Source organism: Alosa alosa, chromosome 1 (assembly GCF_017589495.1).
Source record: "Alosa alosa isolate M-15738 ecotype Scorff River chromosome 1, AALO_Geno_1.1, whole genome shotgun sequence".
Classification (NCBI taxonomy): domain Eukaryota; kingdom Metazoa; phylum Chordata; class Actinopteri; order Clupeiformes; family Clupeidae; genus Alosa; species Alosa alosa.
In genome coordinates this window covers 15,098,111-15,123,350 of record NC_063189.1, presented here as the reverse complement: position 1 = coordinate 15,123,350, position 25,240 = coordinate 15,098,111, and the positions used below count along the sequence as shown (strand labels likewise).

At 39.2% G+C, this 25,240-nt stretch overlaps 1 protein-coding gene across 1 annotated transcript in view; it reads left to right on the top strand.

Annotated features, from left to right (window-relative positions):
• Positions 1 to 9,372: 9,372 nt before the first annotated feature.
• LOC125295128 (zinc finger protein 629-like) overlaps positions 9,373 to 25,240 on the top strand; it is a 37,589-nt gene continuing 21,721 nt past the window's right edge. Inside the window, exons 1-3 of the mRNA XM_048244301.1 lie at positions 9,373 to 9,721; positions 21,472 to 21,642; positions 24,702 to 24,974. Of these exons, the coding sequence (XP_048100258.1) occupies positions 9,425 to 9,721; positions 21,472 to 21,642; positions 24,702 to 24,974 (741 nt within the window). The 5' untranslated portion in view covers positions 9,373 to 9,424. The remainder of the gene's footprint in view (positions 9,722 to 21,471; positions 21,643 to 24,701; positions 24,975 to 25,240) is intronic.

Sequence of the window (25,240 nt, the reverse complement as noted above, 5' to 3'; positions counted from 1 at the left end):
TGGCCTACAGAACGTTCGGTAACAATCCTACAAATCGCACCTTTAAGCCCTCCCTCAAAAAACCTAGCCTTGTATCAATACTGGTCCTCCTGGACCTCAGCGCTGCCTTTGACACCATAGACCATGACATACTAAGCTTGAAAATTTGATAGGCATCAAAGACTCAGCACTCTTTTGGTTTAGATCATACCTTCCTAACCGTCAACAATTTGTACAGGTCCATAATAAACCATCTACCCAGATTATGGTAAAATATGGAGTGCCTCAAGGCTCAATACTGGGGCCCCTGTTGTTTAGCAGATGATGCACAACTATATCTCTCCATGAAACCTAATGAATTAACCCTTTTAGCCAAACTTGACACATGTAAGAGATATAAAGACATGGATGACGAATAATTTCCTGCTTTTGAAGTCAGATAAAACAGAAGTCATGGTTTTAGGTTCTAAAAAGATGAGGGATATCCTATCCACATCACAGGCTACATATAATGATCTTTCAATGACCTCATCCACAAGTGTTAAAAACCTAGGAGTTATAATTGACCAGGACCTAGCACTAAATAATCACATAAAACAGATCACCAAAAATTAATTTTACCATTTAAAGAATTTTTTTTTAAAGATAAGGAAGTCCTTATTCTTACCAGATGCCAAGAAATAAATCTTTGTCACCTCAAGGATAGACTATTGCAATGCTATTGCAATGCTATTACGCTGTCTGTAATAATACCTGTCTAAAGAGCTTACAGCTTATACAAAATGCAGCTGCTCACACACAAAAAAAATATGAACATATTTCCCCCATCCTAGCATCTTTACACTGGCTACCTGGAGTTAAAAGTCATTGACTTCAAAATATTACTTATATCTCTTGGTTGATTGCCTGCATTGAAAGAGGACATCTCATGAAGACTCTTTTTTGTGCTTTTTCATGTTAGAACTATCTATGTTTTTTTTTCAATGATTATGTAATTGTCAACATTATAAAATCGAAATAAATAATAGAAGAGATGTATACTAAATCTTTGGGATAGTGGAAAGTATTATTTATCCCTATCCTGAGTGAGAATGTATTGTGCCAAACTTAATAACGTAATTTAGCAACAGTGCCGCCAGCCGAGCTAGCTGCAAGTTACCAGTGAACGGTAACTTGCAGCTTGGAGCTTGAGCTCCAAGCGGATTTGTACACACAGCCTTACAGTACTGTTTACAGCTCTTCGAGTCACAGTAAAATGTATTTTTTGGTACATGGCTAATTTAGATAAACTTATGGTGTGGGTGCTTGCATTTCTTTAGGAATCCGCCGCCTTGGTTTGTATAGAAATTAATATTAAGTGACAGATACACGTAAGAGGTTAGACATACGTGATGGTAATACATGTGACGTTCCGATAGCTAACTTAAAATGGACAGATTTGTCACATTTTATCGCTGCATGGTATCACAGCCTGATATATGCAACAAAGCCAAACGTCGAAAATATGATGAAAACTTATTGCATTGCATAGCATAGTATAGCACCGATTTAAGTGGCTTCCCGACAAACACGGGACGTCCCCCGGACCTTATGCGGACATTCACGACGTCCCCGATTGATCCCGAACGTCATGTTCTCTAGCGGACGTTCCGGTGACCTTATTGACGTCCAGAGCAAGTTATCCTTTGGTTATTGCGTGACGTCCAGTGCAGGACTTTCTGGGGACGTCACAGTCAGGTCCCTCGGATGATATTTGCATTTGGTCATTTCAAGGACCCGACAATAACGTATACCGTGGACATCAAGAGGACGTTTGTTTATTCACACATGGCAGCGGAGTTGAGAGCGCTCTGGCTACAGCCTGCAGGACGGAGACATCACATCCATGCGCGACCTCACGTTACATGTCATTACTAGCAACATTGAGGTCAGCTAGGGTCAACTCCACAGCATTCGGAAGAAATGCACCATTGGTGGCCACCGATGAAAGTAAGTAACATTTTTGGCTGTGTATGTAGCTGATAAAGTTTTCAACAGAGCCCGTCTACGGAGAGCCTGGCCACTCTGTATTAAGTCCCATTGTACCGAATTTTGGTTGCAGTTCCACCAGAGTTCCACTGGGGGCGATCGCCATGAGTGCAGAATGAATGGGAGTCAATGGAGCTAGACGGCTAAATGTGTCTCTTTCACCTGATTGTCGTTGACAAATCTCAGATTTGATTGTAGTTTGTATAACTTCAACATGGGTTATAGGTCAAAAGTTAAATGAACGAGTACTTATGTCCTTTTGATTTCTTACAGGTTGGGTCGTTGTTGCCCATAACACTAGCATTATGCTATTAAATGACATCATTGACACGTTTGAATCCGCTCAAAATCCACTTTTCTCGGGTTATACATTTTTTTCAAGTAATTTGAATATTGTATTCGAAAGGGAGGGGGGGGGGGGCAAAGAAAATACACTTGGTTGAGTATTATAATTTTTACATTTATTTTTAAGTCACTTAATTGTTCTAAAAAGCATTTCAAACGTGTCAATGACGTCATTTATTAGCACAATGCTAGTGTTATCCCCCTTTCGAATACAATATTCAAATTACTTGAAATGTATAACCCGAGAAAAGAGGATTTTGAGCTGATTCAAACGTGTCAATGACGTCATTTATTAGCACAATGCTAGTGTTATGGGCAACAACACCCAACCTGTAAGAAATCAAAAGGACATAAGTACTCGTTCATTTAACTTTTGACCTATAACCCATGTTGAAGTTATACAAACTACAATCAAATCTGAGATTTGTCAACGACAATCAGGTGAAAGAGACAAATTTAGCCGTCTAGCTCCATTGACTCCCATTCATTCTGCACTCATGGTACTCTCGGTACAATGGGACTTAATACGGAGTGGCAAGGCTCTCCGTAGACCGGCTCTGTTCGTATCATTCGGAGTTGGTAAATAAAAAGCTTTACTGTACAGTGAATGTGGAGTGATTGATGGCAGCAAAATCAGATGGTTATTTGAAGGATCTCAAAGATTTAGACCCATTGACTATGGATAAAGATAATGAGATGTTCTGGGAAGAAGTTAGGAGAAAGCAGGTTAGAGGTCGGATTCCAGTAGTAGCGTGAGTCGTTAGACACTGTTAAACGGAGTAAGATTGAAGAAAGCAGAATTAAGAAGAATGCTAATTAACAATTAAGTGAAACATTTAAAGTTGTAGTAGTGTTTGATCAACATGGAGGTCCTGATTTACACCCAATTCATGTAGGCCTAACAAAAGCAATTGAGAAAGAGATAGGCAAAATCAATCATGCCAGATTCTTGGGAAATGGTAGATTGCTTATATATTATACTAAGCAAAGAAAAACTAAATGGGGTCAAGATCACATCACACATACCAGGTGCAACATCAAAATCAAGAGGAGTGATTACAGGAATACCGATATCTGTTCCATTGATGAAATCAAAAATAGTCTAAAAGGAGGTGAACTTATGGATGCAAAAAGGCTGACTAAAGGAATAGAGAAAGCTGAGAGTTTGTCGATTTTGCTATACTTTAAGGTGGAAATGCCTACTAAAGTTCAAATGGGATATATGAGTTATCCAGTGAGGGGATACATCCCACCCCTATTAAGATGCTTTAAATGTCAAAGGTTTGGACATGTAGCAGCACAATGCAGAGAGGCAAGATCAGATGTGCTAAATGTGGAGGGGAACATGAATATGGTAAATGTGGGGAAATAACTGAATTAAAATGCTGTAATTGTGGAGGCCAGCATAGTGCAGCTTATAGGGGATGTGAAAAGCAAAAAGATGCAAGAGAAATTCAGAAATATAAGGTTACACATCAAGTGGCATATGCAGAAGCAATTAAGAAAGTGAATGATAATAATAGAATCAATCAGAGGCCTGCCTATACACCAGAACAGAGCAGAAGAAGGGACTCTGCTGAAACTCGACAAAGGTAGAGAGAATGACAGAGGTCATGATAGGGAAAGAACGCAGCAGGAAATCATACACACTGCTATCTCAGAAATTAATTAATATAAGGCTAAAGTATCAGGAGATACAATGTTGGTAAACAAGAACAATTTTGTTGCATTCATTTGTTCAGTAGTCAATGTCACTATACAGCACACTAAGTGATAGAATAAAATCAGTAGTGGAAGCAGCTAATATACTTGGGGATCAGCAAAGGCTGATGAAGTGCATGAAATGTTAAATATTAATCATGATGGAATACATGGATTATGTTTTTTTCTATTCTTCAGTGGAATGCACAAAGTTTAATTGCAAATGGACAGGAATTCAAAAGTTATGTAAATTATTTACCAATTAAACCTGATATTATATGCATCCAAGAAACATGGTTAAAGCCACAACTAGACTTTGTTTTAAAAGGATAACAATAGTATAAGATATGATAGAGAGATAGATAGAGGAGGGGGGTGTTTGACATTTGTTAAAGAAGGAATATCATACAGCCCAATAAAGGTATCTGAAGGATATGAATGTATTGTAACTGAGATAGTTAATAAAGAGGATAGAGGTAATTTGATAATTATCAACTATTATAATCCATGTAAAGAACTATCAAATTACTTAATGAAGAGTATTTATAAGGGAAAAGGTCATAGAGAAATATGGTGTGGGGATTTCAATGCCCATAATACATTATGGGGAAGCAAAATAACAGATGCAAATGGAGAAATTTTAGAAGAAATGATCAATGAGAATGCTGTTGTGTTTAAATAATGGCACTGGTACACGTATAAATATATATACAAATGAAACATCATGTATAGACTTAACTTTAGTGGATAGGAAAATAGCTAATAGATGTGAATGGGAAGTGGATCAAAATACAAGTATTGGTAGTGATCACTTTCCAATTCCATGCAAGATAGAAACAAATGTATATATACAACAAAATTATATAAACCACAAATGGTGCTTTCAGAAAGCCAACTGGGTAGCCTGGCAGGCCATCCTATATCATTGAATGTATAGTCTGGAATAGAACCATTCACCTCACTTAATCCAAGGGGCGGGCAGAGAATTGTCTTTCAAACTGCCTAGGCATGCCATAGGCCAGCGCTACGACCATATCCGTATCCGGCAAAACGGCAAATACATCCTTCTTCGAAAGTAATGACTTAAGTGCATTGTGTTGCTTAACTTTCAAAGAAAAGCACAAGTCCAACTCCTCCAAAGTTGACGCTAGCGCCGATTCAAACAACTGCTCTTAGTTAAGCCATAGCCACCTTCCTTGTTGTTCACAGTCGCAGGACTGTCTTTATCCTGTTAAGCCCGCCTTAAGACTCTCTAATAAAATAGAGCGCTGTGATTGAATAACATTCACGGTGTTAGCCAATAGAAATCCCTATGGTTTGATACTAGACGTACAGGCTGAGCAAATTAATTTGCCGCCGCTAGGGTGCGTCTAGATTTCTAGGCTACCAACTGGGTTAAGTATGTGGAATGTTGTAATGATCAAATAAATAATCCATCTTTAGACCTGGAGGATTCGATAGATAGAATGAATGAGTCTTTAAGTAACATTATTTTAAGTGCAGCAAGTCAGAGTATACCAATTAGTAAAAGCCAAAACAAAAGAAGAAAAATACCATGGTGGAATGATAAATGCACAGATGCAGTAGCAGATCGAAATAAAGCATTTAAGAAACTACGTAATACTTTAACAATGGATAATCAAAGGAAAAAAGCTCTAACAAGGAAGGTAATTAAAGAAACCAAGAAAGAAGCATGGAGACAATTTTGTTCAACAATTGGAAGAGAAACAACTTTGGATAAGATGTGGATGATGCTGAAGAAAATGACAGGTAAGTATAAACCATCGCAAATGCCAGTGTTAAATGATGGAAGAAATAAAGCTATTTCAGATGCTGATAAAGCAAATATGTTGGGGGGGAAATTTGCTGACATTCATAAAGGAAATCACCTATGAAATGTTCAAAAAGAGAAAAGAGGAAATTTTGAAGGAAAATAAAAATATATTAAATGCTAAACAAGAGTCAAATCATATACTAGATGCAGATGCATACCAACTACCTGATGGATTATTGGTTAAGGTATTAGAATTGTTCAATAACATATGGAATAAGGGCAAACTACCAAAGATATGGAAAAAGGCAATTATTCTTCCTTTCCCTAAGCTAGGAAAAGAGCCAAGCAATCCAGGGAAATACAGGCCTATCATTGACGTCACATTTAGGAAAGTTAATGGAGAAATTGATAGTGGCAAGATTAAATTATTTTCTGGAGAAGAAATGTGTTCTTAAAGATTATCAAACTGGATTTAGAAAGGGTAGATCTACGGCAGATGCTTTGATGAAGTTGTGTAATGAAGTGGAGAAAACACTGATTATGAAGGAGGTAATGGTGGCCGTGTTTTTAGACATAGAAAAGGTATATGATACTATGTGGAGAGAAGGGCTATTGATCAAACTGGATAGAATGGGAATTGGAGGGAAGATGTATAATTTCATACTGGACTTCCTTTCCCAACGTACTTTTAGAATCAGAGTAGGTTTAGAAAATTGAGATGAATTTACAGTGGAGAATGGAATTCCTCAAGGAAGTGTAATCAGTCCCATCTTTTTTAATTTAATGATTAATGATATATTTATAAAACTAGGAAAAGGAAGTGATGGATTACTGTATGCAGATGATGCGGTAATATGGAAAAGAGGCAGAAATATTCCATATATAACAACAATCAATCATGCAAAAGAAAATTCAAATATTAGAGCAATGGGGAGTGGATTGGGGATTTGAATTTTCTATAAGTATATATACTTTTTTGATCCCGTGAGGGAAATTTGGTCTCTGCATTTAACCCAATCGGTGAATTAGTGACACACAAACAGCACACAGTGAAGTGAAGCACACACTAATCCTGGCGCAGTGAGCTGCCTGCTTCAACAGCGGCGCTCGGGGAGCAGTGAGGGGTTAGCCGCGGCCCACTGGTTACAAGTCCAGAGTGCTAACCAGTGGGCCACGGCTGCCCCTAATTTTCTATTTCAATTTTCTATTGAAAAATCAAATGTTATGTACTTTACAAGAAAGAAAATGGCTGAGGACCACCATTTATTTATGTATAATCAAATTTTGAAAAGAGTTGTGAAATTTAAATACTTAAGAGTTTGGATGGATGAAAAACTTACATGGAAATATCATGTGCATTATGTCGAAACCAAATGTAAAAAAGTCCAGAACTTGATGAGGATGATTAGGAAGCCCCACTTACTTTAAGATACACTAAGCTGGCTTTAACATATAGGGTACAACTGATGGGGGATAGTAATAATCCAGCAGCATCAGTACTGAATGATTGTTGGGAGTATCAAACAAAGGCTAAAGGGTTTGGATGGAACATATAAATTAGCAGAGCAGTATGGCATTAAAGATTTAGAATATAGTCCTGCAATAGCTCTGAGTGAAGTCCCTCCCTGGATGCTACCAATTCCAGAGGTTAATATAGAAATACTGAAAGAAAAGAGGGAATGCCCTGATGATCAGGGTTTTGCAAATTATAGTGAAAGATATCTATCCTCTTCATTTTATGGTTTTATTCAAATGTTCACTGATGGATCAAAAGACCAAAATGGTCATTGTGGAATAGGAATTTACATTCCTGAATTTAAAAAAGGAATGAAGTAAAGATTGAATAATTACCTCTCAGTATACACAATAAATGACTGGCATAACAGCTCTAAGGTGGATAGAGGAAATAAAACCATTAACATCTCTAATATGCTCTGATTCAATGGCTGTACTGCAGAGCTTTGAAAGTGGTGATTCAGTCAGAGAAGACCTACTGATGGAAGTTAGAAATATATTGTTAAATATTAGAAGCCTAGGATTAATGGTTCAGTTTTATTGGGTTCCAGCACATATTGGAATTAGAGGAAATGAAAAGGCAGATGGATTAGCTAAAAAGGCACTAAAAAATAAAGAAATAGAAATCAATGTTCCAATAGGGAAAGGAGAAGCAAAAACTAAAATTAAATCCGAAATAATGAAGAGATGGCAACAGGAATGGGACGCTGAACCTAAGGCTAGACACTATTACAACAATCAGAAAAACACTGGAGGAAAAAGAATGAATATGCAAAATAGAAAAGAAGCAACAGTGTACACAAGATTAAGAATGGGACACTCAGGACTAAATTCAACACTTAAACTGATAGGAAAAAGTGATGGATTATGTATAGAGTGCCAAACACAGGAAGATGTGGGTCATGTTTGGTTTAGATGTGGGAGGTACAGAGAACAGAGACAAACTTGGCAAGAATTGGATGAGAACATAGATGATATTCTTGGGGAACAAGGAATGCAAGGTGATAGAATTAGAGCCTTATTTGCTTTCCTGAAAGATACTGAGTTAATGAAAAGAATTAAATTTTTTGTTTTGTTTTGATTGGTTGTTTATTTGTTGGTTTCTGTTTTGTTATTATTTATCATCTCTAGATTTATTTTACACCTTTCTGATTGAGTAGCCAAAAGTTCCAATAGCATCACTCTACACACTCCTGTACAGTAGGTGGCGGTATACAACAATTAAACGATGCAATCTGCCAATAAATGAAAGAAGAAGAAGAAGAAGTGATCATCTGGGTACCAGCTCATATAGGAGTTATATGAAATAAGTTAGCAGATAAAAGTGCTAAGCAAGCAGCTAGACATTCTAATATAGATGTTGAAGTAAACTACAGCAAAGCAGAAATTAAAAGTATGGTCAAAAACACAGTTAAGGGTAAATGGCAAACATTATGGGACAGTGGGCAGACTGGAAGACAGTTCTATAATATTCAGGATAAAGTGGGAAAGAGCAGAAATAAGAACAGAAGCAAGGAGGAGGAGGATGTATTTTCTAGAATGAGGTATGGACACACACGTCTAAATAAAACTTTGTTAATAATGAAGAAGCATGCTGATGGCAACTGTAAATTCTGTGGTAGTCCAGAGACTATAGAAGCATGTTATTTTACACTGTAATAAATATCAGGAAGAAAGACAAAGACTAGTCTCACAATTACAAGGAGAACAGCTGAGGCTAAACTTAGAAGAAATTCTGCAAAGACAGGGGAAATGTGTGTAAACTATGTAATTGGCTTCCTGAGGAATACAGGACTAATTAAAATAATTTAGTATGATCTTTTTGTTTTGTTTGTTTTGTTTTGTTTTGTTTGTTTGTTTGTTTGTTTTTATTTGTTTGCATCCTATTAGGAAAGGTTAGACTCCAGTACCACAGTCCAGTTGGTGGCGGTAATGCACCATTAAAGTTAGTTGCCAACCACCATAAAAACCGAAAGAAGAAGAAGAAGAAGAAGAAGAAGAAGAAGAAGAAGAAGTGATCATCACAGAAGAAGGAGAGGTGTGTGAGCAGATCGTTGAACCGCGGAGCAAACTTTTGGAGTTATGGTGCGTGTTTGTGCCTATCCTGGCTGCGGGACGCAGATGCAATGGTTCAATCCTGTGAGTTTCCACAGGCTGCCTTTTCACGACTCACAAATTTTGAAACAATGGCTGCTGATTTTAAAAATTGATATGAACACGCCGGTCGACACATTGAAGCAGAGAGACTTACGAGTTTGCAGTGCACATTTTGACCCGGATGACTTGACCCAGGAAAGACGATTTGGTGACCTAAAACAACGAATGCGCTTGAGGAGAAATGCAATTCCAAAAGCAGCTCAATCTGTTGGCGGTCTAGAGGTAATGTATTTGAATTAAATTTTTATTTTATTAGCCTTTCCGTTGAGTTGTAGCCCAATACACGATACCTAAAGTAAACATGGTGGGGGAGGGATCGAGATAACGTTGGCTAAACTACTTTGAGTTACCTGTAACTTGGCATTGTATTTGTCTGTTATAATGTGTGATAACGTTATGAATCAATGAAGTCATTTTGTATGTTTGCCTATATATGGAGTAAGGGTAGCCTAGGGAGAAATAAAACATGCGCGAGTTGTGCTCTGTGCACGCAGCTCAAAAAGTGGGGAGGGCTAACGAGTTTTGACTAAAAACAGTAAAATCGAACTTTCTCAAAACAAATCCGAATGACATGATTTTGATGTCAACTCAACGTATGTACTCCCTAAGGGCATTTTACTCCGGATAATTCCTTTAAAAGGCTACATCCCTGTTGAGTAGTGTTTCCCCCGATCCCATGCATTTAACTGTATACTGAAAAAATTGTATAGATGTACATAATTGAATGAAAAGTCATTCATCTATAATAAATTCTAGTCAGTCTGTCCTGAAAGTATTCAAAATAATGTAAATATGTAAATAAATATGTAATGTAAATAAATATGTAATAATGTAAATATGTAATACTGTAGTAAATAATGTACTCAGAAAAAGGGAATTAATAAAATCCTTTTCATTCAGTTCATTTCACTTTCTGCTGTAGATACACATTCATGTACCAAAGAAGTACAGGTCCACCTTTTTCATGTCTTATCATTTCATCATCCCTCCAGACTCTTTCGACTGTGAAGTCTCCCTCAGTGTCTGTTATAAAATCGCACCAACTCAATCCAGTTACAACCAATTGACCTTGAACCTGCCAGTGGTATTTATGATTCTGCTTCAGTTTTGCCTGACCATTTACCATTTTTACATGTCCTGCCTCAGAAATGCTAGAGATGTCTGGGCATTTAACTTAAGCAAGCCCAAAACACAGAATGGCACTAGGGTCATATACCCCTGCATCGGGGCTAGCCCCGAGGTGAGGAGCGTCGGGATGGATAACAAATCCACAGCGTGAGACATTTACATTGAAATGTTTTGAATATTATTCCAGCACTTGTGGCTCGCGTTCAAGGCCCCTCTTCATGGCGGGAGTTTGGCGTACTCCCTTAAGTATCCGCCCTGCCAGGGTCTGACCAGAAGACGGCCCTTTCACATGGCTAACCTCATAGAACCTACTAGCTGTTACTCTAGGTTTACGTAATGCTTGCCATAATGGGCACTCAGACTGCTCACGTGTCTGCTCCTCTCTCAGCTACCACTTCGTGTGTCACAGTTATGCTGTCCAAATGGGGAAACTGTTGGGAGTTTGGTTCAAATTTCGGAAAAGTAGTGGAAAATGTTGACCCCTCTAAAGGTAGTTTAGGGAATGTTGGTGCATCTGGGTGTTGGACGTAATTTCCGCGTTTGACCACAGGAGGACACTGGTAGGACAGGGGTGAACCTCACGGCACAGGTCCGAACCTGAAGTCGACCATGGTGAGTTGAGACAAGCCATGCAGCACTGATGATATTAGTGGTTGCGGCCTGATGCTTTTCAGTCCTTTTCCAGGAATGAAGGGTGGCACATGGGGCAGCTCACACCGCGGCTGAAAAATAGACTGGAAGTCTATTCAATACGGTTCAGCTCCACGCGGCTACAATGTTACCTTTGTCCTTGGTCGATGCCATGTTTGCAGAGAGCTTGTGCAGGCCACAGGAGGTGGTACAGCTCTCACCTGCAGAACAAGAGAGAGAAGAGCAAACCGGGATTGAGGATGTGCTTGTTAACAATCAAAGGTAGACCTCTAGAACCAGTGTCACTCCAATCAACCTGCCCATGTAAACTTCATCCCAGACCACAGCCCTCACCTGCAACATGCTGTAATGGGCACTCTGCCACTCTGGCACTTGCCTGCTGTACAGCTGCATGAGGTTTCCTGAAATTCGGCTGTGTCAGCTTGAAAAACAATCTACATTACAGACACAACACTAATCGTTTTAGTTGATAAAGTTAAAGTAAAATGAAAATCTTGTTGCAAATTATATAGACGTGTAGGGAAGAGCATTAGAATTAACCAAAAATCCTAGGAAATCTGCAACCGCAGTAGAGTAGTTTAACCCCTTACACCATTAACATGTTGGATTCAACAAACAGGATATTAAAGAATTTAAATGCAAAGTTACATTATGATATTGATATTTGCATACCGTATGTATGTAACAAAGGTATAGCAATTTATTGCACATGGCTGTTGACTGACTTAATATAAACAGACAGAGGCTAAAGTTCTTCCTATCAGAATATAAATGAAATGGGTGCATTGACTCAGCGTCATTTAAAGCTGAATAATCTTAATTTAGTTGGGTTTAACGTAGGTTAAACACCTTATAACCATACGAACATCTGAGCTGACGCCAAACTGATGTTAGCATAAGCTAACCTATGTTATGTTAGCTAGCTAGCTAGTAGCCACTCCCCTTCATAGTCATAGATGAAGTTCTCGAAAAAGAAACTGTATCCCTTGTCCACTTTGGAGCGGGCTGTGATGGAGTGTTGTTCAGTTAGTCGATGTTCGTCAGAAAAAGTTATTTTAGGTAAATTTACCAGGGATGCAGTATAAGTAAACTTGGGCTCATCCATCACGGGTACGCCAGAGTGATGAATAATTCACCGGAAGTGGCAGTGCACAAAGATCATGAATGCGGAAGTACGTCGTTTCAGCGTGATAATGGCTTATCTACTTCCTCTGCATTAAGATGGAATGTTAAAACGGAAGCCATGTGGGAACAACTATGATTCTGATAATGGAACTCTCTTGAACGAAAAATAATGAACTTTTTTTTTTTTACCAATATTTCAGATGTCTATCCAGGGGTTTTTAGGGGTGCTGAATCTATCCCAGCCATTAGTTTTGAGTAAAAATGACTCCCAAGTCCATATAAAATCCATAACAAGTGGTTTTATTGAACAATTACAAAACAAAACTTCCTTAATCGGTTTAAAATTTAATCTAAATCCAGCTCCCCTGCACTCCCTCACAGCTGTTATCATCTGGCTAGTTGATGTTCTGGCAAGAGTTGATGTTCTGGCAAGAGTTATCATGACTGTTCCAACAAGCAGAAATACACTTGCCTCCCCACTTTTTACAGCACCACCTGAGAGTGTCACAGTCCCCTGCACAGTTGCAGCTGACAAACTTCAGAAGGTAGTCTGGGACCTTGTTTCCATCCATACTCAAGGGCATCCAGTGGTGGACTTTGTAGCAGTAGCCAATCTCTGGTCTGAAGATATGCTCGCAAAGAGTGCTGTGCTGCAGCTCCTGTAGTCGGAGGCAGTTTTTCAGGCTTGATACTAGTTATAATAGTATCTCACAAAACTGAGTACACCCTCACATTTTTGTAAATATTCTATTATATATTCAAATGGAAGCAACTGGCACTTGCTCTGTGACTGGGTCACACACGGCAAAGGTATAGTACGACCATTTGATTGACTTTAAATGCAGTTAGGAAACATGCTTCTGTAATACCAAAAATCCTAAATACCATCCTAAACTGAGATAAATATCGTAACACCTCCACTTTGTCCGGGCAACCAAATTTTCTGTTCTAAACAACCGAAACAAGACTGCGTTTTCTATTGCTTCATTGTGGTCTTTCTTTAAAAAAAGGAGATGAAATCCATTTCAAGAGGAGAAAATCAATAGAGAGTAAAGCAAACTGCTTATCAATACGTGAAACAAACTTTGATCTGGCCTAGTGTTTCACATTAATAAATTGGTTTAAATTTGGTTGCTACGGAAACGTGACATCACACTTTGGTCCTCTATTCACCTTATTCCGTGCGCAAACATGGGGGGGCTCTAGCTTTGCCCACATTGTCTCCAAACTTCCGATTGAGCAGTACATCCATTGCGATACATTGAGATAGCAGAGTTCTATCGAGATGACTGGCATCATATGTTATGGGTCATCCTAAAGTTAGGAACGTTTATTTAGGATTTTGTTGACTTAAGACATTTCTGTTATACACCTTTCCTATCTGAAGTTAGGAAAACACTGACTTTGGAGCGGCTGTTCTGTAATGACTTTCTAAACATAGTTACCATAGTTACCAAACAGATAAGGATTTGCGAGTTTCTGTAATAGAGGGAGAGCAGCTTCACAGAAGAGAATTTCTGACGGCAAATTTGAGGAAAAGTTGGTAAACCACCCCTCTTACCTAATTTGAGGGTGCTGATTCTGAATATTTTGTTTACCAAGCTCAATTCTGAGTTCTAAGCCACATAATCAGCATTTTAACACAAAATAGCGATTTTCTTTGCTTATTTTTCCCTAAATTGGGTTGATTTCATAAGTAATCACTAAAACCAAATAAAAGTGTTCTCTAAATACACTTTACATGTTTGAGCATTAAAGAAACCATACTATAGTTTATTAATGCATTTTTCAAAATGGGGGGGAATTCCCCCCCTTAGGTTATTCATGTAGGGGGGATTTACACAATTTGGGGGGGAGGGGGGGTCGATTCTGATACCAAGTCAAGAATTGCGATTTCAATACTTCGATACTTTTTTTAAAAAAGTGTTTGATTTTGGGGCCCCCACCACCCTGACGTCATCAGTAATATATACTGGGATCATTCACAACAGTGGACATCCTAGATTCTACTTGACTCTCTCCACACACACAAACACACACTGAAAATGATAGCTTATGTGATATGTTTCTATCATATATTTTTGAATTCATATAGAGTGTATTTATTTAATAATGCATTTTTTTAAAGTATAGCATTTTACTAGTAATTACTAGTAGCTAAACATATTTAGTAATTTGAATGCCTCATATTGACGTTTAACCTATAACACTTAGGCATATCTTTAATGTGGTGTGTAGGTCCAATTGAGTGCACATTGCTGATGAGTAGGTGTAATTGAGTGCCTGTCACTTTAAGAAAATACGTGAGAGTAATTCTATGGAGTAATTAGCCCCCCTTCAACCTGACGGTTTTAGGCTATAGTCGCTAGTGAATAAAAGTTGTGCATAGTGCGGTATGTGTATGCAAATCATTATGTTTTCTATGTCATTAGATACAATAAATGTTCAAAAAACTAACATGTCGAAGACAATCTTTCTGGGATCAAGTGTTGACGTGACCTGAGCTAGCAGGATAGTTACCAAGGAGCTCTTTCCAGATGTAAAAGTTTGCCATGGTAGCGTAGCCTATTTGCGTAAGCGCAAAGTGGTTCTCTCTCTCTCTCTCTCTCTCTCTCTCTCCATGTGTGTGTGTGTGTCTGCATGAGGCTATGTTCAATTCAACTCGGTAGTTGATCAGTCCGGTCAATAGCACCGCATTCACGCCACTTAATGATTGGCTATATTAACGTCATCAGACAGGCTGTAAAAGTGTATGCGGGAATTTCTCGCATTATGATGGCTAGAGTTGCGGGACTTGAACAAATTATGCGCAATACCCGCAATCCCGCAGTGAAATTTAAGCCCTGTAATGTATTTAATGGGAACATGATTAAAGTTAACATGTAATACACTCGGAAATTCTAATCAAAACACAACCATATTTTTATTGCTAACATAGTGAGTCACTCATGTGGTGTTTGCATTTCATCACAATAACAAATTGCACAGATAACCTTCAACTCAGAATATATCCTACAGTAGGCCTACATACGAACTTAGATAGCAGGAATAAGCCTAATGCAGAACTGCATCTACCGTCAGCAACAACCGAAAAGTAAAAAACATTTTACTTCTAGTAACACTGGATTTGGTATGTGTGCTTGCCTCCATACTAGAGCTTGATAATGAGCTCTTCTAATATGCCATTGAGCAGCATCACTTGTTGGTGGTAGAGCCTCCGATCCTCGACATCTGAAAACAGAGAGGCTCTGGCATAGTGTTGTCACGATACCAAAATTATGACTTCGATACAATACCTGCCATAAATATCTTGATACTCGATACTGAAGCTATATCCAAATCCTAAAATATCTGGAAAAGAAAGGACGCAGGCCTCCTCCAAGTGTATTGAGTCATTTGTGTTGAATTTGGTGCACTTTTGGTCAATTCTGGGTTTTAAACTTCTAAACTTCCTACATAATTATTATTTTTGTAGTCAGTAAAATAGTAGTTTGTGTGTGATTAAGTCCTTTATTGTTTGTTATAGCTCATTTATATTGTGTGGTGTTTTGGCAATAAATTACCTTTTAAATAGCCAAAGTAGGCTAGATCAAGGTCGGTGTTCAAATAACTGCATGCAAGTCACTTAATGCTATGCAGAAGAGCTTAATCTTTAGGCCATCTAATGTAGGCTACCCTAGGCCTTCCCGTGTTTATGGGATTTCTTTGACAGTTGCAAAGGGAACAAAGTGAAGATAGTCTTCTTTGCTCCCAGTGTAATTTCATAAGTATGTTTCAACCACTCAGGTCTTAATCAGATAGACCTACACCATTATCTGTAATATCTGTGTGCATTCCTACATTAGGTCTATTTCTTTGATAGTTAACATCATTTGCTACCACATAACAAATAGCAAATAACAATACAAAAGCAGAGACTTTCTAATGAGGAGACACAGCACTCAGAAAATCCTCCATAGAAATGCATGGGGTTAGTTTGTAACGCCAATATGGCAGTTGTCTACGCATATCACACCCCTTTCGCGGCAAAATGTTGACATGTGAATACATTGAGCCAATCATGTGCTGTGTTGTGTGTTGTCATCATGCCAATCATGTGTTGTGATCTCGACGCTGGAGCAAGAATGCAGTAGGTTGGTGTCGTGAAGCCTTGCGCATGCGCATTTCTGCCGAGATGGATGCCCGATGTGTGCCCAAGAAGCGTTGCTATATGGCCGCCGAGTGGAGGGACTTGCCTAAAAGGACTTTGACAAAAGTTTCTTACAAACTTTCCTGCATGAGAATTGTGTATTGGCATACTGTGCTGAGAATGGCCAGTCTGTCTCTACAATATATCTCCATACGATACAGTGGCCACTGCCGCATATCGTCTACCCACTCCGTAGAGGTGAATAGCCTTGGGGAGCGAAGTACAATATTGCACTCTGACCTCCTGATGGCATTTTTTGTTTTCCTCCCAAGTTAGCCTCTCCATCCTCTTCTGCCGTGTTATCCAAATGAAGCTAACTAGATGTAGCTAGCCGACCGGAAGTTTAAAGACAAAGTGGAAGACAAGAAATTAAAAAAATGGACGGGGCTGAATAAGGTGAATAGCATAGGCCACTTCCTTACTGTAAGCTAAATTATTTATAATGTTTAAAATATAATCCAAGTAAAAAGATGGATGTCAGAATGAGGGAAAAAAGTCGGCAGGATTCATAGTTAATGTAAACTCATTGAGTGGCAAAAACGTAATATTATGTTTTTCCTTCCCATGCATTGAGTGCCAAAAACGTAATATTACGTTTTTAGCTTTTTTTTTTTAAATTACGAAACTAGACACTCTAACACACCTTATATGTGATTTTGGGAACTCTGTGATTAATGGAAATGAAATATATGACTATCGAAAACTCATGAAAATCTGGACACAATCTGGACATTTTATCATAACTTGGTTGCCGCTTTGGGTCGATTCAGTGACTCATACACGTCAGGTCAAAACCAGGCCATTTTCATGGGTCTATCACTAGGTGGCAGTCTCGCCAGGTCTCGCTGATCACTTCCCGGAAAGTTTACACAAGTAAGTAACAGGCAACACTTCATATTTCATGAACGACGTTATATCTCCATTTCTAGAAAAAAAACAGCGATTTTGATGAAAACTAGCCACTGTTTAGCTTGGGATTTCTCAGGAACAGGCGTGTAAAAAATACACGGTTTGCACCCACCGAGAGCTTAAAGTCTCACCTTTTAAACGAACCATTGTATGTGTTCATAGCTATAACACAGAATATGCTGTGGTTGTACAAAAATCGTCAACAATGGTCTAGATTGCTGGCACTCTAGGACAAAGCTCCCGAAAACAGCTTGGCATTCATAGAGTTAACTGACAGTTGGAATGGCTGAACCTTTTAAATAGTTGGATAATTTAGAAAGTTCAACCATTTAATAGTGAATTATTGTAATGAGGACTTGTATTTTGAAACAGTTGTGGGCAGTGGAAACAGTTGGCAGGAATCATAGTTGATGACCACTCACAGTTTGAATGGCTGAACAGTTTAATAGATGAGTATTTTAAATGGTTACATTATTTAATACAGAATTATTGTAGTGGGGACGTTTATTTTGAAACAGCTGTGGAAAGAGGAAACACTTGGTGGGAGTCATAGTTGATGTCAACTGACAGTTGGAATGACTGAACAGTTACATAGTTGGATAGTTAAAATGGTTAAAGTATTTAATGTAGAATTATTGTAGTGAGGACTTTTAGTTTGAAACAGTCGTGGGCAGAGGAAACAGTTGGCGGGAGTCATAGTTGATGACAACTGACAGTTTGAAAGGCTGAACAGTTAAATAGTTGGATAGTTTAAATTCTTCAATTATTTTATAGGGAATTATTGTAGTGAGGACTTTATTTTGAAACGGTTGTGGGCAGAGGAAGCAGTTGGCAGGGGTCATACTTAATAACAACTGGCAGTTGGAATAGTTGAACAGTTAAAAAGTTGGATAGTTTAAATTGTTAAATTATCTATTAGGGATTATTTGTAGTGAGGACTTTTATTTTGAAACAGTTATGGGCAGAGGAAACGGTTGGCAGGAGTCATAGTTGATGATAACTGACAGTTGGAATAGTTGAACAATTAAATATTTGGATAGTTTAAATAGTTACATTTATGTAATAGGAAATTATTGTAGTGAGGACTTTAATTTTGAAACAGTTGTGGGCAGAGGAAACTGTTAGCGGGAGTCATAGTTGCTGACAACTGAGAGTTGGAACAGTTGAACAGTTAAAAAGTTGGATAGTTTAAATAGTTAAATTATTTAGTACCACATTATTATATTGAGGACTTTTATTTTGAAACGGTTGTAGGCAGAGGAAACAGTTGGCGGTAGTCATAGTTGATGACCACTGACAGTTGGAATGGTTGAACAGTTAAATAGTTGGACAGTTTAAATGGTTAAATTATTTAATAGGGAATTATTGTTTTGAGGACTTTTATTTTGAAACAGTTGTGGGCAGAGGAAACAGTTGAACAGAATCTGTAGTCTTAAAAGAGCCAGATTGTATGCTTAAAGCCTGAGACAGACAGTTGCTGCTGGTGGCCAGAACACTTTAGCCTTGTGAGACCATCCTGATCTCGCGAGCTTCAGATTTTCTCTCGCAGATCAGTCTGGCATCTCTCCGATAAAGAAAATTTGGAGCAGTTCGCCAAACGAACGTCCAATCAGCATTGGTTTTGAGGCTGTTTTTGGTTTTAGGTGTGACGCAACGAGAAGCTACTGTTCAATCTAAACAACATGGGGACTTCCACGGATGAGATGAGCATAGCTATCGCTGAAGTTTTATCCAAATATTTCAGTATTCCTGGGGAAGCTAGGAAGCAAATAGTCTCTGAGAAATAAGAAATCGGATAACAGTAGAGTGCATTTTCATGCACTGTAATTAATTGAAATAAACTATGACATTATCTTGATATCGCAATGTCAGTGTGGTAACAAACACAATGGCCCAATCCCCAAAAAAAGGACTCAAAGACTCACAGACTTTGATGCGCGTTCTCGCGAAATTCATAAGGGCTGTCCCAATATCACATTTCAAAGGGCGTGAGGGTTTGAGTACACACTTACCGAGCCAGGTGCAGACTTCACCAAAGAGAATTACCCACAGTTCAAAGCGTTGTGACATTTACCTCAGAGACCATAGGGAAATCCGGAAATTAAACATAAACAACAGCACGACACACATGCATGGTGCTAGTGACAGATGAGGCAGTGAAGTCCCCTCTACTATATTTGGGCTACTTGCACAAAATGCACCCAAGCACGAAAATCCTTGCTTTTCTTGTTAGGAAAATGGTGGATGTGATGTCCTCACAGGCTGGAAATAGTGCAACCAGCTCCAACGATTAACCATTATGACTAGGGTTGGGTATCGTTTGGGTTTTATTCGATACCGGTGCTAAATCGATACTTTTAAAATGGTGCCGGTGCCGAAACTGTGCCTGAACCGGTACTTTGTGTTTAAATTAAAATGGTCTAAAGCATAAATTGCTTTTTTTTTTATTGATAAGACAAATTTGAACATTAAATTGAACTGTTATATTCAATGTACTATCAATATCTCATTGCTCCTATGCATAATAGCCTACATTTAAATGTTAAAACAGCTTGCCATGGATGCACACACAATGGTAAGCTCTGCTTTCAAGTTTACACAGTGTAGGCGGTTTGCCATAAGGTACTGTATGTTAAAACCGCTTGCCATAGAACTGCCAGGTCATGGACAATGACATGTGCAAACAAGCTAAACTAACAGGGACTACTTTCCAGCTAATTCAGTGTGTTCCCAAATGCTTCAAGAAATTGTATGTCTTCCCCCATAACACGCAATAGTGTTGAACATGTTAGGCTACATTATGTCGGTGTTGAAGTGTTTAGATTCCCAGTGCTAGTAGGCATTTTAACAGCAACTATGGGTATGTGCTATACCAGTCAGCTGAGTTTAATTAGCGATAACTACGGAGATGGTTCCGTAGCCTCTTTGACAGCTCAGTGAAATCAGGTATATAACCTACATATTTATGTTTTTGCCAGCTAACTTTTAACATCATCTTCAAATTCATTGTGATGCTATATGGGCCTCATGCACATGAAAGATTAATATCATGCCATTATGTTGTTTAGAACACACCGTGAAATAAAGTTTTCACCTTACAACTTTGCTGATAACATTTCAAATAAATGGCAGCTAGCGCATTAGCAAGGGTATTGTGTAACGTATACTGTTGATGTTGTTTCATAGCCTTTTGATTGTGTGTAGTTAGGCCCACTGCTAGACAGGAGCTCATGATATCGCTTTAAAGCTACTTGGGCTCCGGCAAGCTGTCAAACACTGTCCACTCGCCTATGTGGTGTACCCCTCAGGTTTATACATCCAGTGTTTACTGTATCTGGATGTGTTGCTATCAGAGCAAGACGTTAGAGATGACGCATGACATGCAGTGATGCCTCGTACAAAACAAAAAAAAACGCAATTTAAGCACCGAAATGAGGTACCGAAATCCACGTTGTTATTCGATGCAGTTACTACCATTTGCGTCGGCACCGGTACCATATTAGAACCGTGTTTCGGTGCCCAACCCTAATTATGACTTTCTAAAAAAAACGGCATACTCTGTCTCACCATTGCTCAGACTTGTATCTACACCCACAATGACGGCAGAGTTTAAGCACCAATTTAAGACTACCTTCTCCTACGTAATATGACGTGTTGTGGGCAGGAGAGGCATATTTAGGAGCCTGCTTAAAATGGACACTTTCTTTTGAATTACTGTCTGTAGGTTTTGTAAAACATATTATTTCGTACATGTATACATTTTTAATATACATTTTCAGACAAGATGAAGTGTAAAATCAGTTTTGAAATCAACTTGCAAATTGCTCTCTAATATTTTTTTAAATGTGCATGCAAAGGAGGGGCGACGGGTCCGTTACGAGTGAGAGTGGGGCGGGGCAAGGAATGTCATGTCATATGTAGGCCTATGGAAATGGAAATAAGTGGCTCTGATGTTTCTGTTGATCTGAAGGACTCAGAATTGACTGCAATCTCACAGTCCACCCTGAAGAAGACCCCACATAAAGACGGTGTGAAACGGAATGGTCTGCCCGCTACTCTGATACTGTCCCTGTCAGGTTCAGAACCGACAACATTATCCAGGACATACCTTGCACGGCCTCCAACATGGCAGCTGTTAGAGGTAAGCCTCCCATTTCAGCTGTTAGAGGTAAGCCTTCCATTTCATCTGTTAGAGGTAAGCCTTCCATTTCAGCTGTTAGAGGTAGCCATGTATTTCAGTTGTTAGAGGTAAGTCTGTATTTCAGCTGTTGGAGGTAAGGCCTTGCATTTCAGCTGTTAGAGGTAAGCCTTGCATTTCAAGTGTTGCCTTTCGCCTACGACATCACTGTAACGCTTTGTGTGCAGGGTTTTTCCTGCGTAGAGAATTGCGATGCCAAATTTCAAGCGGCCTCCGTCTCCCAACAGATTTCTAGTACTTACATATTATTTCCTAATAAGCATTGAACGCTCGATGGTGTTTTATGCCCCCAACGTCGTCTTCCAGACCGCTGACTTAAAGGCACCTAATCTTAAACCTTACCCCAACCCCAACCCTAACCCTAACCCATGCCTAACCCTAGTGCCTTCCAGGCAGTGCTGCCTTGAAGACAACGTTGGGGGCATAAAACATAATTTAGCGCATTGAACTCTGTGATGTGATCGTTGTAACTGCAATTGCGGGTCTACACCACTACGCTGTGGCGCTCCATCATAATCTGTATCAGGCAAATCCATCCAAAATTGCGACAAGGATTTAGGGCTGCACAATTAATCAATTTTTAATTGAAATCTCAATTTGAACTAATGCAATTACCTAATCGCAGAGGCTGAAATTAATTGTGAAACTTGCAGCTCTGTCCCCTAATCTGATCACATATACAGTATGATGTCTGTGTGACAGACAGTGTAGGTCACCTAAAAGGTGTGCTGTGCTTTTCATGCACTAAGCATGCTCACAAATCAGAAGTGGCCAAATGGGGGCAGTAGCCGACTGATTAGTCCACTGCGTTTTCTGACGACAGTTGGCCGTCGGGTAAGTGTGTCAGGGCCATTAGGTGGAAGGTGCCAGGTGTCCGTGTGTGAGAGGAGGCAAGGCAACAGTACAAAGTCTTTTGGACGTTAAAAGTATAAGTTGAGTAGCCTGGCCCTGCCAGTCTTGTGTCTCAGTTCATTTTCATTACACTGAGATAGTACTCTGGTATCTGACAATACGCAAACATTTCCCTCAGCCACCAGGATGCTGGGCCAATCAGCAACAAGAGGTAATGATGTTAGTTTCGAAATCGAAATCTAAATTTGCCTGCTGATCTGTTCACATGATACGGCGTTTTGGGGAGGCAGGATCAGCTAGCAAATTAAAATGTGACATGCAATAGGGGGCGTGTAGAGTGATAGTCGTAGGCCTTATTATGCATTGGCCTTCAGATGCAGCAGGTGAGTGATTTCCAAAACCATGGCGGGAGAACCGACTGCACTTTGGTTAGCTTGCATTTGAAGTACCCTACAAATGCAAGTGAAGTTGCTTTGCTGTTGCTTAGAATGTTAGATTCTTGCGATCGATGTCTTCAGACAATAAAAAGTAATTTGGAAGGGAAATAGAAGAGAAGAGTTGCCCCCTGCGTTGGCCATGATTCCCCTTTGAAAATCAGAGGTTCACAGGCTACTGTGGCCTTGGTCAGTGACGACTCCAGCCGCAATCCTGTACGCACTGTGCATACAATTTTTCAAAGCTTTATTCATGAAATCATTCAATATTACAACAATAAAAATAGCTTGTGTAGGCAACTGTCTTAATTGAAACATGCTTCGCGCACAAATGATAGCCTAGGGCAAAGAGAATGGACATCTCAACATAAGGATGCATTAGAAGATGATGATTGGTGTAAACTTTGTCACACAACGTGATAAGCAGTTCTGGCGCTTAAAAACGCAACGTTCCAGTCAGTCATAAATCTTTCAAGCTTAGTGCTCGTCATGAAAAGAAAACGGCAGCTTAATATTTTTCAGGTGTTTAACAATAGGCGCACTGTTAGCAGTTATGCCGAAGGCAGTGAGATTATTTGCATCCTACAGTCACTCTGTTTGGAACATCGCAGTTCGGGTTGATAAGATTCAGTTAATGCGAGTATGGATCGTCTCAAAGTTTGGGACAACCAAACAGCAGTGTAGGCAAAGCAAATCCTATACCACAGCTGTCTTTTCTCTAGGCCTAGACCTATCGGAAATTGCGACATAAGCTCATTGGTTTCTTTTTTCTTTTCTTTCTTGTTCGCGTGTTGGGTAGTGAAGCGATAATGCATTTAAAGCAATGTACATCATGTGAGCCAGAGCCGCTGCTCTGTAAAGGTATTTCAGTCCCACCCAAATTTGCTGAACTACTTGCAAAGTAGCCTATTCATCACAGACATCACAAGTATCACACGAAAGAGCTTTTTCTCAGCTTTTAAACAATGTTAGTGGTTAGTTGTTGTGGTAAACGGTTCGCGAGAATAGTAACTTTAATTTATTCATATTCTCTGCGCCCGTCTCCCTACCCATTCATCTTCGTGGAATACTTCGTGAACAGGCCAAATACAAAATAAATGTTACAAATATCACCTAGATATCTGTAAGCATTACAATCAGAGGATATACATATAGGGCAGACAGACGCTCATGAGTTCATGCTTTGTTTTATCACTGGATTTTAGGATGGCCTATTATAGCAACCGATTGCATTCCGAGCTACAGTCAACTCTAGCAGGCATTAAATGACTGGAGATTTTGTGAAATTAAAGATTGACATAATGTGCTGTCTCTGCTATTGCTGCTTGTGATCAGTTAGATTTATTTGCAATCTCCTGTGGTGGGCTGGACATAGCATCGAAATGCCCACCCAGATTCCCCTTTCCGCCTTGACCCATTTACACTGGTGCCAGAACGAAAAAAGTTGGCAAAATGTCTAGGGGCTTGGTAGTAAATTTGGTGAGACACTTTGTCCCGCCGTTCCGCTTCAGTCTATGTGAAAGGGAAAGTCGTTCCGCGATTCTGGTACATAAAATCGCAGCGATTTTGGCAGTGTGAAAAGGCCTTTTGTCAATGCTGTCTCCAGTTTGTCAATGCTGTTCCCGGTTTGTGGGTATAAAAACCTGCGTAAACTGAATATTACTGCAGTGTTTCAAAGGTGCTTTGTAAATAAAGTTGCCTTGCCTTGCCTTGCAGGATTCAAAAATGTCAGAAATGTGTATCATCCAAGGTTGCAATAGAACTGAAGAACTCCTGAGTTTCCCTAAAGACCCATCAACTCTGCAGCAGTGGATGGTTCTCCTTGATGGCAGACTGAAGCATCCAGTGAATTCTTCGAGCACAGTGTGCAGCGTCCACTTCACTCCTGACTGCTTCACGAACTGGCAGCAGAAACAGTCCTGTGTGGCTGCCAGCTTAACGCTCAAGGCTGATGCTCTGCCATCACTCTTTATGGATGTCAACAATGAGGTAAAACCTTGGTCTCCCCTGACGAAGTTACAAACAAAAAGAAAGATTTTAAAACCCTAAGTATTTTTCTAACAATTTTAAATCATTCAAAAATTATCATTTTGTCAGATATTTGTCAAATATCAGAAATCATCAAATTTCCCTCAAACATAAACCTCTTACAGGTTAAATACAGTTCAAATAAATTGGGTACCAATTGGGTAAAACTCCCGTGCTGTCGGTAGCATAGATTGTCTAAAAGTCTAAAACAGCCGTGGCGCAACTGG